The 15,501-nt window shown below is 45.8% G+C and overlaps 1 protein-coding gene across 2 annotated transcripts in view; it reads left to right on the top strand.

Moving 5' to 3' along the window:
* The window catches only part of tmem68 (transmembrane protein 68), a 46,702-nt gene that overhangs the window by 10,962 nt on the left and 20,239 nt on the right, over nt 1-15,501 (top strand). Inside the window, exon 4 of one of the 2 annotated variants that reach the window (XM_033019741.1) lies at nt 15,267-15,434. The exons of the other annotated variant lie outside the window; for it this stretch is intronic. Coding sequence (XP_032875632.1) covers nt 15,267-15,434 — 168 coding nt within the window. The remainder of the gene's footprint in view (nt 1-15,266; nt 15,435-15,501) is intronic. 2 annotated transcript variants of the gene reach the window in all.

The raw sequence follows: 15,501 nt of genomic DNA, 5'->3' as shown, positions 1-15,501 counted from the left end.
CATCCCAGGCTCACAAGGTTCACCAGCGAGCCCTTCTTCACCTACCGCACGGTCCAGTTGATGCGGTTGTTGTTGCGGCACGCCTTGTAGACAATCAGCACTTTCTTCAGGCCACTGACACAACTCTTGAAAGATTTTGAAAACTGCGGAAGCGGAGGCGGCGGCAGTGTGTCGGGGAGCTGTCAAAGTGAAGGAAGAAACGGCAGCTGGTGAGAAGGGGAGGGAGCCCCATGGTGACCGAACGTGTCCTCTGAACAGTGACCTGAAGAAAGTTCTGCTGGCCAAGGGCCAACAATGTGAGCCGCAACAACAGCCGATTCAACTGGACCATGCGACGGGTAAAGAATGGCTCGCTGGTACAGACCAATGGTATCTGCACCTAGTTTTAAGGTGAAACGACAGAGCTGGAGTAACTAAGCAGACTGAATCTGTCTGAAGAAAGGTCCTGATGTCACCCATCCATGTTCTCCAGAGATGCTGCCTGACCCGTTGAGGTACTACAGCACTTTATGTCCTTTCATGCATTATCTGCAGTTCTTTGTTGCAATTTCCTACAATGATAATACCTTACTTGGTTATGGGGGATAATCAGTAATAATGGACACCATTCTCTTCTTCTCCCCCTCAATGGTCCGTTATAATGTTACTACACTTCGGTGCCTAAATGCATACTTATCCTTCAGCATCAAGTCTAAATTCAATAAAATCCTTTGCCTCAACAAATAAAAGTGTAAATTTGGACATTGTGCTGACTGGGTATAATGACTAGATTGGTTTAGTAAATTTTGTCGGATATTAAGCAATTCAAGGGCGATGGAGTTAAAGGACAACAGTGATCTTTGTGAATAATAGTTCAGGTGCAAAGATGGTCTATTTGTAATACAGTTTTTTAGGATGACCTGAAAATTTAGTTTCTTAACGGAAATATAGACACATAGAAAATAGGTGCAGCAGGAGGCCATTCGCCCCTTCGAGCCAGCACCGCCATTCATTGTGATCATGGCTGATCATCCCCTATCAATAACCCGTGCCTGCCTTCTCCCCATATCCCTTGACTCCACTAGCCCCTAACTCTCTTAAATCCATCCAATGATTTGGCCTCCACTGCCCTCTGTGGCAGGAAATTCCATAAATTCACAACTCTCTGGGTGAAAAAGTTTTTTCTCACCTCAGTCTTAAATGACCTCCCCTTTATTCTAAAACTGTGGCCCCTGGCTCTGGACTCGCCCAACATTGGGAACATTTTTCCTACATCTAGCTTGTCCAGTCCTTTTATATGTTTCTATAAGAATCCCCTTCATCCTTCTAAACTCCAGTGAATACAAGCCCCGTCTTTTCAATCTTTCCTCATATGCTGCACTGCCTCAATCACAAGGATGTCCTTCCTCAAATTAGGAGACCAAAACTGTACACAATACTCCAGATGTGGTCTCACCAGAAGAACCTCTTTACTCCTATACTGAAATCCTCTTGTTATGAAGGCCAACATTCCATTAGCTTTCTTCACTGCCTGCTGTAACTGCACGCCAACTTTCAGTGACCGGTGTACAAGGACACCCAGGTCTCGCTGTACCTCCCCCTTACCTAACCCAACCCCATTGAGATAATAATCTGCCCCCTTGTTTTTGCCGCCAAAGTGGATAATCTCACATTTATCTATATTATACTGCATCTGCCATGCATCTGCCCACTCACTCAACCTGTCCAGGTCGCCCTGCAACCTCCTAACATCCTCTTCACAGTTCACACTGCCACCCAGCTTTATGTCATCCGCAAACTTGCTAGTGTTGCTCCTAATTCCCTCTTCCAAATCATTAATATATATGGTAAACAGTTGCGGCCCCAACACCGAGCCCTGCGGCACTCCACTCGCCACTGCCTGCCATTCTGAAAAGGACCCGTTCACTCCTACTCTCTGCCAACTAATTTTCTATCCATGTCAACACCCTACCCCCAATACCATGTGCTCTAATTTTAGTCACCAGTCTCCCGTGCGGGACCTTATCAAAGGCTTTCTGAAAGTCTAAATACACTACATCCACTGGCACCCCTTCATCCATATTACTTGTCACATCCTCAAAAGATTCCAGAAGATTAGTCAAGCATGATTTCCCTTTCATAAATCCATGTTGACTTGGACTAATCCTTTTAATAATAATAATAATAAATTTTATTTATGGGCGCCTTTCAAGAGTCTCAAGGACACCTTACAAAAATTTAGCAAGTAGAGGAAAAACATGTAAGCGGAATGAAATAAATAGTAGAGACATGACTAGTACACAAATTAAAGACATAATTCAATTCAAAACACAATATGAGGCAATTCAAGCACAGATGAAATGGGAGGGGGACGTGGGGCTAAGGATAGGCAGAGGTGAAGAGATGGGTCTTGAGGCGGGACTGGAAGATGGTGAGGGACACGGAATTGCGGATCAGTTGGGGGAGGGAGTTCCAGAGCCTGGGAGCTGCCCTGGAGAAGGCCCCAAAACTGCGGAGGTTGGATTTGTGGATGGAGAGGAGACCAGCTGATGTGGATCTGAGGGACCGTGAGGGTTGGTAGGGGGAGAGGAGGTCAGTGAGATATGGGGGGGGGGGGGGGGGGGCAGATGGTGGAGGGCTTTGTAGGTGAGGACCAGGATTTTGTAGGTGATCCGGTGGGAGATGGGAAGCCAGTGAAGTTGTTTGAGGACTGGAGTGATGTGATGCCAGGATTTGGTGTGGGTGATGAGTCGGGCGGCTGCGTTCTGGACCAGTTGGAGTCGGTTGATGTAGGTGGAGCTGATGCCAAGGAGAAGTGAGTTGCAGTAGTCCAGTCGGGAGGAGATGAAGGCATGGATGAGTCTTTCAGCAGCGGGAGGTGTGAGAGAGGGTCTGATTTTGGCGATGTTGCGGAGGTGAAAGAAGGAGGTTTTAATGACATGGCGGATGTGAGGCACAAGGGAGAGGGTGGATTCAAAGATCACGCCAAGGTTGCGGGCTTGGGGAGATGGGGAGACAGTGGTGCCGTCGATGGTGAGAGTGGGGTTATTGATTTTGCTGAGTGTGGATTTGGAGCCTATGAGGAGGAATTCTGTTTTATCGCTGTTGAGTTTGAGGAAGTTATGTTGCATCCAGGTTTTTATAACTGACAAACAGGAGTTGATATGGGAGGGGGGGGGGGGGGGGGTGGGGGGGGGGGGGGTTGTGGGGGGATTTGGTGCCGAGGTAGATCTGGGTGTCATCGGCGTAACAGTGGAAGTCCAGGTTGAAGTGGCGGAGTATCTGACCAAGGGGGAAGATGTAGATGATGAAGATGAGGGGGCCGAGTACGGAACCTTGGGGAACGCCTTGAGTGACTGGCTGTAGCAGAGGTGTGGTTATGGAGAGAGATGAAGTGGGATCTGTTGGAAAGGTAGGAACAGAGCCAGCTGAGTGCAGAACCTTCAATGCCAAGGTCCCCAAGTCTGGTAAGCAGGATGTTATGGTTCACTGTATCGAAGGCTGCACTCAGGTCGAGGAGGATGAGGATGTTGAGGGAACCAGTATCAGCAGAGGTGAGGAGGTCGTTGAGGACTTTGAGGAGAGCAATTTCTGTGCTATGGAGGGGGCGAAAGCCAGATTGGAGGGGTTCGAATAGGTTATACGCAAGGAGGTGGGAATGAAGTTGTGACGCAACGATATGCTCCAGGATTTTTGAAAGAAATGGGAGGTTTGAGATTGGGCGGTAGTTAATGAGAGAGGAGGGATCAAGACCAGGTTTCTTTAAGATTGGTGTGACAGCAGCAGTTTTGAAAGCGGAGGGGACAATTCCTTGGGACAATGAGGAGTTGAAGGGATTAGTGAGGTAGGGGCAGGGAACGGGGAGGCAGGACTTCAGCAGGGGAGTGGGGAGAGGGTCGAGGGAGCAGGTAGTGGGTTTGGAAGAGCTGATGAGTTTGGAGATTTCAGTAGGGGTGACCAGGTCAAACTGGGAGAGGAAGCAGTGTGGAGGAGGGGTAAGGAGGTCAGTGGAGATGTTGAAAGGAGGGGCCTTGGTAGGTGGTGGAGTAGATGCTGGGGAGTCGGGTACAGGGGATAAAGATTGATAGATGGTGCTGATTTTATCAGCGAAAAAGTGGAGGAATGAGTTGCAGAGATCCGGAGTAGAGGTAGGGAGAGTGTTGGCTCGAGGCTTGAGGAGGTTGCCCACTGTGGAGAAGAGGGTTCTGTGGTTTAGGCAGGGGTCGGTGAATATGGAGGAGAGGTAGGCAGATTTTGCAGCAATGAGAGCATCTTTGTAGGCAGTGAGGTGGAGTTTGTAAGCTTCATGGTGGACTGTGAGAGATGATTTCTTTGTGAGTCGTTCAAGTTGGCGACCAGTCTGTTTCAGCTTCCGAAGTGCAGGTGTGTACCAGGGTGAAGATGTGTTAAAAGTTACAGTTCTTGTTTTGAGGGGGGCCGGAATGTTAAGGGAGGTAGACAAGGTGGTGTTGAGATGGTTTGTGAGATCATCAGGTGAGATATGGGTTGAGTCCAGGGGGAGAGTGGTGGAGAGCAGGTCAGAGAGATGGTGGGGATCGATGGATTTTAGATTACGGAAGGTGATTTCTCGGAGGAAGCGGGGGCGAGGTGTCGGAGAAGGGATGGTGAACCGTATAAGCTTATGATCAGAGAGGGGGAAGAGGCATGGATGGAGGTCGAGTACCGGTTGATTTGTGGAGCAGACCAGGTCAAGGATGTGACCTTTGTCATGGGTGGGAAAGGTGACGTGCTGAGTGGGAGAGAAGTTGTCAAGTAAAAAGGCAAATTCAGATGCGAGCTTGCAGGTGGGGGAGTCCATATGAATATTTAAGTCACCAAGTAGCAGCAGACGTGGGGAGAGGGATGAGGCAAGTGTGAGGAGTTCAGTGAAGTCAGATAGGAAGGAGGGGTTTGGTTTAGGTGGCCGGTAAAATGAGGATGACTGTCATGGAGGAAAGGGCTTTGAAGGCGAGGAATTCAAATGGAGGGTGAGTTCAGTTATCCGAAAGTTCTGGTTGAAAATAACAGCGAGGCCACCTCCATGGCGGGAGGGGCGGGGTTTGGAGATGTAATTAAATCCAGGTGGGAATGCTTGATTGAGGGAGAAGAAGACATTGGGTTGTTGCCAGGTTTCTGTGAGCAGAAGGAAGTCCAGAGTGTTGTCAAGGATTAGTTCATGGAGGGCAAGGGCTTTGTTGTTGAGCGACCTGGTGTTGAAGAGGGCAAAGTTGGCATTGTGAGAGGGTGGGGGGAAGGGGGCAGGCTGGAGAGATCTGAAGTTGTCCCAGTTGACAGTGCGTGCGGTCAGCTGGGATGGGGGGTGACGCGGTTGAGGGGGGGCAGAGCGTGGTAGTGAGCAGATGGATGGAATGGAATGTCCGTGGTTGAAGTAAACAAGCTTGCGTCGAGAGCCTCTGTGGATGAAACGGGGTCGACGTAGAAGTCTAAGCTGTTTAATGACTTGGATGCAGGATGGGATGTAGTTGTTGAAGAGACCAATCAGTTGCAGAGTTGAATATTTGAGCGAGGAGCCCAAGCAGCTGCAGGAAGCAGCAAAGAGGTTGTCTCTGGGGGTGAGGGTGCAGAGAGGTGTCCAGCAGAGAAGGTGAAGAGGGGTGTCCAGCAGTAAGGGAGCAAAGAGGTTGTCCAGCTGTGCAGATGCAACGAGGTGTCCAGCGACGAGGGTGCAGAGAGTATCCAGCAGTGCAGGTGCAGAGAGGTTGTCCAGCAGTGCAGGTGCAGAGAGGTTGTCCAGCGGTGCGGGTGCAGAGAGGGTCCAGCGTAGCGGGTGCAGAGAGGATCCAGCGTCACTGGTGCAGGGAGGTGTCCAGCGTCGATGGTGCACAGGCACAGGCAGGTAACAGACAGGCAGGTAACAGACAGGTAACAAAAGAGGAGGGGGAGGGGAACGGCGGGCAGAGAAGCGGCGAACAATCAATGCCAACGTCCGCTCCGGGCAGAGTGCAGGGTTCTAGCGGTTCTAGCGGCTAGCAATATAGGTCGCAGGGCGACAATCGTTCCACGGCCGAAAAAGGCCGAAAAACACCACAGACCACCGCAACCGGAGCGACCCTCCAGTGGTCCCTCGTCAGGTGGTAGGTCCAGGCCTCGTCCGGGATGGAAATTTACCTCAGTCGGCAATCGAAGCAATTGAAGCCGACTCGTTGTAAGGACCGTTGTCAATTTGAATCTGCCCCCGCCGCCGCCATTTTACATTTTACTGCTATCCAAATGTCCCATTATTACCTCCAGCATCTTTCCCACCACCGAAGTCATGTTAACTGGTCTGTAATTCCCCGTTTTCTCTCTCGCTCCTTTCTTGAAAAGTGGGATAACATTAGCTATCCTCCAATCCACAGGAACTGATCCTGAATCTATTGAACATTGGAAAATGATCACCAATGTGTCCACTATTTCTAGAGCCACCTCCCTGAGGACCCTGGGATGCAGACCATCAGGCCCAGGGGATTTATCATCCTTCAGTCCCATTAGCCTACCCAATACTATTTCTCGCCTAATGAAAATTTCTTTCAGTTCCTCTACCCCCTTAGATCCTCTGTCCTCCAGTACATCTGGGAGATTGTTTGTGTCTTCCTTAGTGAAGACAGATCCGAAGTACCTATTCAACTCTTCTACCATTTCCTTGTTGCCCATATTAATTTCACCCGTGTCTGCCTTCAAGGGACCCACTTTTGACTTTCCTACTCTGTTTCCCTTAACATATCTAAAGAAGTTTTTACTGTCCTTCTTTATATTCCTGGCCAGCTTCCCCTCGTACTTCCCTCATCTTTTCAGCCCGTATTGCCTGTTTTGTTTCTTTCTGTTCTATGAAAGTTTCCCAATCCTCTGGCTTCCGGCTACTTTGTGCTGTGTTATACATCTTTTCTTTTAGTTTTATTCTATCCCTAACTTCTCTTGTCAGCCACGGTTGCCTCCTACTCCCCTTAGAATCTTGCTTCCTTTTTGGAATGAAATGATCCTGCGTCTCCCGGATTATGCCCAGAAATTGCTGCCATTGCTGTTCCACCGTCATTCCTGCTAGGATTCCTTCCCAGTCTACCTTGGCCAGCTCCCCTCTCATGCCTTCATAGTCCCCTTTGTTCAACTGCATCACTGCCACTTCCGATTTAACGTTCTCATTCTCAAATTGCAGTTAAAACTAATCATATTATGATCACTACCTCTAAGCGGTTCCTTTACCTCGAGTTCTCTTATCATATCTGGTTCATTGGACAACACTAAATCCAGAATTGCCTTTTCTCTGGTCGGCTCCATTACAAGCTGCTCTAAGAATCCATCTCGGAGGCATTCTACAATCTCTCTTTCTTGGGATCCTGAACCAACATGATTTTCCCAGTCTACCTGCATATTGAAATCCCCCATCACCACAGTGGCATTACCTTTGTTACATGCCAGTTTTAACTCCTGCTGCAACTTACACCCTACATCCGGGCTACTATTTGGGGGTCTGTAAATAACACCAATTAGTGTCTTCTTGCCTTTACAATTCCTCAACTCAATCCACAGTGACTCTACCCTGTCAGTCCCTATGTCTTCCCTCGCAAGGGACTGAATTCCATCCCTCACCAGCAGAGCTACCCCCCTCCTCTGCCCACCTGCCTGTCCTTTCTATAGGATGTATAACCATGAATGTTAAGTTCCCAGGCCCGTTCTTCCTGCAGCCACGTCTCATTAATCCCCACAATGTCATATCTACCAACCTGTAACTGAGCCTCAAGCTCATCTACTTTACTTCTTATACTTCGCGCATTCATATACAATACTTTTAATTCCTTACGCATCTCACCTTTCACATCAATCCCTGTTACACTTGGCCATAGTCTCCTATCCTTTTTTGAGCTTCCTTTCCCGTTAATTTTGGGGTCATTAACCATCCCTTTACTCTCTTTCCCTTTAACTCCATCCTCGACTATCCCATTTGACACCCCACCCCCCTTATTCAGTTTAAAACCACCCGTGTAGCAGTGGCAAACCTGCCTGCCAGAATGCTGGTCCCCCACTTGTTAAGATGCAATCTGTCCCTTTTGTACAGTTCCCCCTTACTCCAAAACAGATCCCAGTGATCTAAGAATCTAAATCACTGCCCCCTGCACCAGTTCCTCAGCCACACATTCAGGTCCCGTATCTCCCTGTTCCTGCTCTAGCCAGCACGAGGAACTGGAAGCAAACCGGAGATAACAACTCTGGAGGTCCTGCTTTTCAGCATTTTTCCGAGCTCTCTAAATTCACGCTGCAGAATATTCATCCCCTTCTTTCCGACATTGTTTGTGCCGACATGCACTACCACTTCCGGCTGTTCACCTTCAACCTTGAGGATTTTCTGCACTCTGTCCATGACATCCTGGATCCTGGCACCAGGAAGGCAGCATACCATCCTCTAATCCCGTCTGTTGCCGCGGAAACCCCTGTCCGTACCTTTCACAATGGAGTCTCCAACTAAAATGGCGTTGCCTGACGTTGGCCTCAACAGCCCTTTTTGCTTTGCAAGCCAGTCCGCCGCTCAGTGTGATAACGTCTTCTGTCCCGACGGCTTCTAAGTGGACGAACCTGTTCACAAGAGGTACAACACCCGGGGACCTTTGCATTCCAAGTTTCCCTCCCTTTCTCACCATCACCCACTTTCTCTCTTCCTGTACCTTAGGTGTAACAATCTTACTGTAGGACTTGTCGAGGAACGACTCAGTTTCTCGGACGAACCTGAGGTCATCCACTTGCTTCTCCAGTTCCCCAACACGGTCCTTCAGGAGCTGTACCTGGATGCACTTCTCACATTTGTAGCAGCCACACATACTGCAAGCATCACACTGAATCAGATTGCCTGACATCTCCTTCTTTCTTCATTCCCTCTCCAGCGTTTTGCGTAGCCTCCTCTCCGAAGACTCTCGAGCCAAAGACTTACGCTTTTCTCACAAGGCCGCTCCCTCACTGCCGCTCCCTAAGAGCCGTCTTGCTTATATTGACTGATAAACTGCCTAATTTACCAATTTACAAACCAAATTCCTCAGTTTTAAACTGTTTTCCCCCTCTGACTCACTTTTAGCTTTCCACCCACTCGGGCTAGAGCCAATCAGTGTTTTCTCCTGCTTCTCTTTGTTGCTGTTGCGTCAAAATCCATGGGAGCTCTGAGTAAAGTCTGCCTCTGCTTTGCCTCTCCTTTTCAACTGTTTTCCCCCTCTGACTACTTCTAACTCTCCTCCCACTCGGGCTAGAGCCAATCAGTGTTTTCTCCTGCTTCTCATTGTTGCTGTTGCTTCAAAATCCAAGGGAGCTCTGAGTAAAGTCTGCCTGTGCTTTGCCTCTCCTTTTCAACTGTTTCCCCCCCCCTCTGCCTCACTTCTAACTCTCCTCCCACTCAGGCTAGAGCCAATCAGTGTTTTCTCCTGCTTCTCTTTGTTACTGTTGTTTCAAAATCCACGGGAGCTCTGAGTCCCATGACTTATCTCTTATTTATTTATGTCTTGCATTTGTGGTATTTATTGATGTATCTTCATTATCATATATGCTGTTTACTCACAAGCTTCATGCAAACAGAATTTACAGGGGTTGTGGGGATAGATGATTGTGGAGGAGGGTGGAAAGGGGTGGAAAGGGTAATGGGACTGACAAGTGTGTACCTTATCTAAACATGGGTCAGCTCTGTTCAAAGATGATATTGCTCATGGAGATAAGGAAGCTCATGAGTTTTATTCAAACATTAAATGTGATGATTGGCCAATTGAATTTAGAGGTGATTGGTCAAGGGGAAGAAAAATAGCCTATGGTTGTACTTTCACAGTCAGAAGATATTGTGTTGGCTGCAGGGGCTGGTGGGGTGAAATGTGAGGACAAGATAACTCTATCCTTGTCTGGTGGGGATTGGTGGATGGGGGCGAGAGCAGGATACAGAGGAGCTGCAGGATACACACAGGAATGGACTTCATCCACACCATGTTTACCAAACAAAGGATATCTTGATGGTCCATATGTATAATATCTGAAGGGTCCCGACCTAAAGTATCGCCTATCCATTCCAGCTACTGATGCTTCTTGACCAACTGAGTTCCTGCAGCACTTCAGAATTCCAGCATCTGCAGTCTTGTGTCGCCAACAGACTACTTTGTTGTATGGAGAGGTGCAACAATGAAGTCAGAAACAAATTATCATGGTGGATGCATGTTGTAATTTTTAAAAAATGTGAATAATCAAAAATATGTGATTTGTAGAACCTTTTCTTTCAAGAGTTGGAATGACTTCCACGACTTGTGTTTCTCTCTGAAGCATTGTAGGAGCTTGGATTTTCAAAAAAGAACATTTAAATGTTTCCCTAGCCTTGGTCAATAACTTAAAATTATTTCAAACATTTTATTTTAATTCCTTTATGAAGCAAAAAATAAAATAGCAGGTTTTATCCTCGCATATGGCAACTTAGTTGAGTTATGTGTATCTCCAAAGAGGCATAATATCCAGTTCTACTACTATATTGCCTTATGCTCAAAACCATTTTACAAATTGTGGTTAGAGTAATGGATTTGTGTGTCTATTGATTGTTTATCATCACTCATTAAAGATGGATGGTAGGTTATCTTTTCACCACTTTAGAGTAAATTCTTCATGTACTTGCTAAAACATAAATGTTTACACCAAAAAGAAATGGTGTGGAATAAGTTTAAATTGTCTTGGCAGGTCAAAAAATAATTAGTGGTAGGCATTACTTTTGTGATTACCTTGGTATGTTTAATTGGAACGATCAATCTGCAGCTAATATAAGTTTAATGAAAACTAATGCAAGTTTAAATTATTAAACTAATTCAGTTTAGTTTATTTAATTTAGTTTATTGTCAAGCGTACAGATACAGGATAAAGGGTATATTGTTTAGTGTACGATAAAGTCTGATAAAGTGTGGGTTGTTTATCATAAATGACTTCCATTAAAATGCCAGGGGTCTCATCAATAAGTTTGCTGACAGCAAGAAGATTTGTGGAATTATATATAGTGGAGATAATTATCCATGGATAAAGAGGGACATGGCTGTAAAGTTGGTTGGAACAGTGCCAGCTGGAATTTAATCCAGTCAAGCGTGAGGTAATGCATTTTGGGTTGTCTCACAAAAAAAACAAAGCTTTTTCTCACTCAGCAGGTCAGACAGCATCTCTGGAGAACACAGATAGGTGTCGTTTTGGGTTGGGGCCCTTCTTTAGACTCTGACTTAAGACTCTTCTTCAGGCTCTGACTTCAGATTGAGTCTGAAGCAGGGTGCCGACCCGAAATGTCACCCATTGATGTTCTCTGGAGATGCTGGTTGACCTGATTTACTCCAGCATTTTGTGTCTTTTTGTAAACCAGCATCTGCAGTTTCTTGTTTTTATATTGGGTTGCCTCATACTGGCAGAACATATAATGTAAATAGCAGCCTGAGGGACCTTAGAAGTATTGATGTGCAGCAGGTTTCTTGGGATTTAAGTTCATAATTTTCTGGAAAGGACGACATGAATGGATGGTGTAATGAACAAAAGCATTTTGGTTGCCTGCCACCTTGGGTGGGATTTTGAGTATAAGAGTTAAGATATCATCTTGCAACTATACAAATGTTGCTTAAGCCACACTTGGAATTTTGTATGCAGTTCTGTTTACTGCATTATAGATGGGGTTTTATAGTGCCAGAAAAATTGCAGAAGAAATTCACAAGGCTGTTTTTTTTTTAAATGGAGAGCTGTTATTATGAGATGATATGTAATAGGCTGGGATTGTTTTCACTGGAGTGCAGGAGGCTGAGGGATGACATTAGAGGTTTATGAGAATATGAATGGTAGATAGTCTTGTTCCAAGATATATAGGTTAGATTGTCTTTTTTCAAGGAGAGGGAATCTAAAATTAGTCCATAGGTTTATGATAAAATGGGTTTTAAAGCATATCTACGGAGTAAGTTTTTCTCTTATAGAGTGGCAGGTATTTGGAACAAGCTGCTACAGGAGGCGATAGAGGCAGATACAATCACAATACTTAACAAGCATTTGGAGAGTACATTGAGAGGACAGGGATAAAGTGATGGGGGCCCAGCGCAGGAAAATAGGATTAGCATAGATGGCCATCTTGGACAGCTTGGACATGTCAGTCTGAAAGGCCTCTTTCCATACTGTATGACGATCAATTCTATAATAATAATTATTTACCTTTTAAGAATAAATGGGGTCTAGAATATAAATTGATTGTTGACATATTTTCCATACAGAGAAGTGTGAGGTGTTGCATTTTGGGATGTCGAACAAGGGCAGGACCTACACAGTAAATGGTAGGCATCTGGGTAGTGTTGTAGGACAGAGGGATCTAGGAGTACAGGTGCATGGTTCCTTGATGGTTGAATTGCAGGTAGGTAAGGTGGTCAAAAAGGCTTTTGCCACTTTGGCCGTCATCAGTCAGAGTATTGAATATAGAAGTTGGGAGGTCTTGTTACAATTGTATAAGACGTTGGTGAGACCGCATTTAGAATATTGTGTTCAGTTCTGGGCACCATGCTATAGGAACGATATTGTCAAGCTTGAAAGGGTTCAGAAAAGATTTACGAGGATGTTGCCAAGACTAGAGGGCGTGAACTATAGGAGAGGTTGAGTAGGCTGGGTCTCTATTCCATGGAGTGCAGGAGGATGAGGGGTGATCTTATAGAGGTGTACAAAATCATGACAGGAATAGATTGGGTAGATGCACAGTCTCTTGCTCAGAGTAGGGAAATCGAGGACCAGAGGACATAGGTTCAAGGTTGAGGGGAAAAGATTTATAGACAATAGGTGCAGGAGTAGGCCATTCGGCCCTTCCAGCCAGCACCGCCATTCAATGTGATCATGGCTGATCATCCCCAATCAGTACCCAGTTCCTGCCTTCTCCCCATATCCCCTGACTCCGCTATCTTTAAGAGCCCTATCTAGCTCTCTCTTGAAAGTTTCCAGAGAACTGGCCTCCACCGCCCTCTGAGGCAGAGAATTCCACAGACTCACAACTCTCTGTGAGGAAAAAGTGCTTCCTCGTCTCCGTTCCGAATGGCTTACACCTTATTCTTAAACTGTGGCCCCTGGTTCTAGACTCCCCCAACATCGGGAACATGTTTCCTGCCTCTAGCATGTCCAAACCCTTAACGATCTTATATGTTTCAATAAGATAGCCTCTCATCCTTCTAAACTTCAGAGTGTACAAAGCCAGCCGCTCCATTCTCTCAGCACATGACAGTCCCGTCATCCTGGGAATTAACCTTGTAAACCTACGCTGCACTCCCTCAATAGCAAGAATGTCCTTCCTCAAATTAGGGGACCAAAACTGCACACAATACTCCAGGTGTGGTCTCACTAGGGCTCTGTACAATTGCAGAAGGACCTCTTTGCTCCTATACTCGACGACTCTTGTTATAAAGACCAACATGCCATTTGCTTTCTTCACTGCTTGCTGTACCTGCATGCTTACTTTTGTAGACTGATGAACAAGGACCCCCAGATTCCGTTGTACTTCCCCTTTTCCCAACTTGACGCCATTTAGATAGTAATCTGCCTCCCTGTTTTTGATACCAAAGTGGAAATCCTCACATTTATCCACATTAAACTTCATCTGCCATGCATCTTCCCAACCTGTCCAAGTCACCCTGCATCCTCATAGCATCCTCCTCACAGTTCACACTGCCACCAAGTTTTGTGTCATCTGCAAATTTGCTAATATTATTTTGAATCCCTTCATCCAAAGCATTGATGTATATTGTAAATAGCTGCTGTCCCAGCACCGAGCCTTGCAGTACCCCACTAGTCACTGCCTGCCATTCTGAAAGGGACCCATTAATCCATCCTCTTTGTTTCCTGTCTGCCAACCAATTTTCTATCCATGGCAGCACTCTACCCCCAATATCATGTGCCCTAATTTTGCCCACTAATCTCCTATGTGGGACCTTATCAAATGCTTCTGAAAGTCCAGATACACTACATCCCCTGACTCTCCCTTGTCCATTTTCCTAGTTACATCCTCAAATTCCAGAAGATTAGTCAAGCATGATTTCCTCTTCGTAAATCCATGCTGACTCGGACCGATCCTGTTACTGCTATCCGAATGTGCAGCTATTTCATCTTTTATAATTGACTCCAGCATCTTCCCCACCGATGTCAGGCTAACTGGTCTATAATTCCTTGTTTTCTCTCTCCCGCCTTTCTTAAAAAGTGTGATAACATTAGCTACCCACCAATCCACAGGAACTGATCCTGAGTCTGCAGAACATTGGAAAATGATCACCAATGCATCCACGATTTCTAGAGCCACTTCCTTAAGTACCCTGGGATGCAGACCATCAGGCCCTGGGGATTTATCAGCCTTCAGTCCCATCAGTCTACCCAACACCATTTCCTGCCTAATGTGGATTTCCTTCAGTTCCTCCGTCACCCCAGATCCTCTGGTCACTACTATATCAGGAAGATTGTTTGTGTCCTCCTTAGTGAAGACGGATCCAAAGTACCTGGTCAACTCATCTGCCATTTCCTTGTTCCCCATAATAAATTCACCTTTTTCGGTCTTCAAGGGTCCAACTTTGGTCGTAACTCATGTTTTCCTCTTCACATACCTAAAGAAGCTTTTACTATGCTCCTTTATATTCTTGGCTAGCTTACCTTCGTAACTATTTTTTCTCCCCGTATTGCCTTTTTAGTTTTCTTCTGTTGCTCTTTAAACATTACCCAATCCTCTTGCTTCCCGCTCATCTTTGCTACATTGTACTTCTCTTTTATTTTTATACTGTCCCTGACAGAATATAATAGGAATCCGAGGGGGAACTTTTTCACGCTAAGGGTGGTGGGTGTATGGAACACGCTGCCAGAGGAGGTAGTTGAGGCTGGGTCTTTGCCATTGTTTAAGAAACAGGTACATGGTTAAGACAGGTTTGGAGGGATATGGACCAAGCGTAGGCAAGTGGGACGATTGTAGCTGGGACATTGTTGGCCGGTGTGGGCAAGTTGGGCCGAAGGGCCTGGATCTGCACTGTATCACTTTATGACTCTATCTCTCAAAGTAATGCCATAAATATATTAAGACAGCAATGCACAATGCTCTGTAATGGACTTAATTGAAGGTTTCAAATAACAATTCAGTGTTTTTCTGCTACTGCTAGCTTTATATAACTAAATGTTTGCTGTATTTATTATTTGGATCAGAATTTTTAAAACTTTGACTTTCGCAATTAAATTCCCTTTTTGAACTATGAACATAAAACAACAACGTCAAACTTTATCCTCCATATTATAACTAACTCTTTACCTCTTTCCCTTAGGCTACGAAGTTCATGGATTGGAAAAGATTCCTCGTGCAGGGCCTGCCCTTATTGTTTATTATCATGGGGCCATACCTGTGGACTATTACTATTTTTTAGCTAAAGTAATTATCCAGAAAGGAAGAACCTGCCATTCTGTAGCTGATCATTTCCTTTTTAAGTTGCCAGGTACATTTCCTTTATTTCTGTGCATTCTTGCTGGATTTTTATGCTCCAGAAATCATATATTATTAAT

This window comes from Amblyraja radiata, chromosome 4 (assembly GCF_010909765.2).
Source record: "Amblyraja radiata isolate CabotCenter1 chromosome 4, sAmbRad1.1.pri, whole genome shotgun sequence".
NCBI lineage: Eukaryota > Metazoa > Chordata > Chondrichthyes > Rajiformes > Rajidae > Amblyraja > Amblyraja radiata.
Note: the sequence above shows the minus strand (reverse complement) of the source record. Positions and strands in the feature narration are given on the sequence as shown.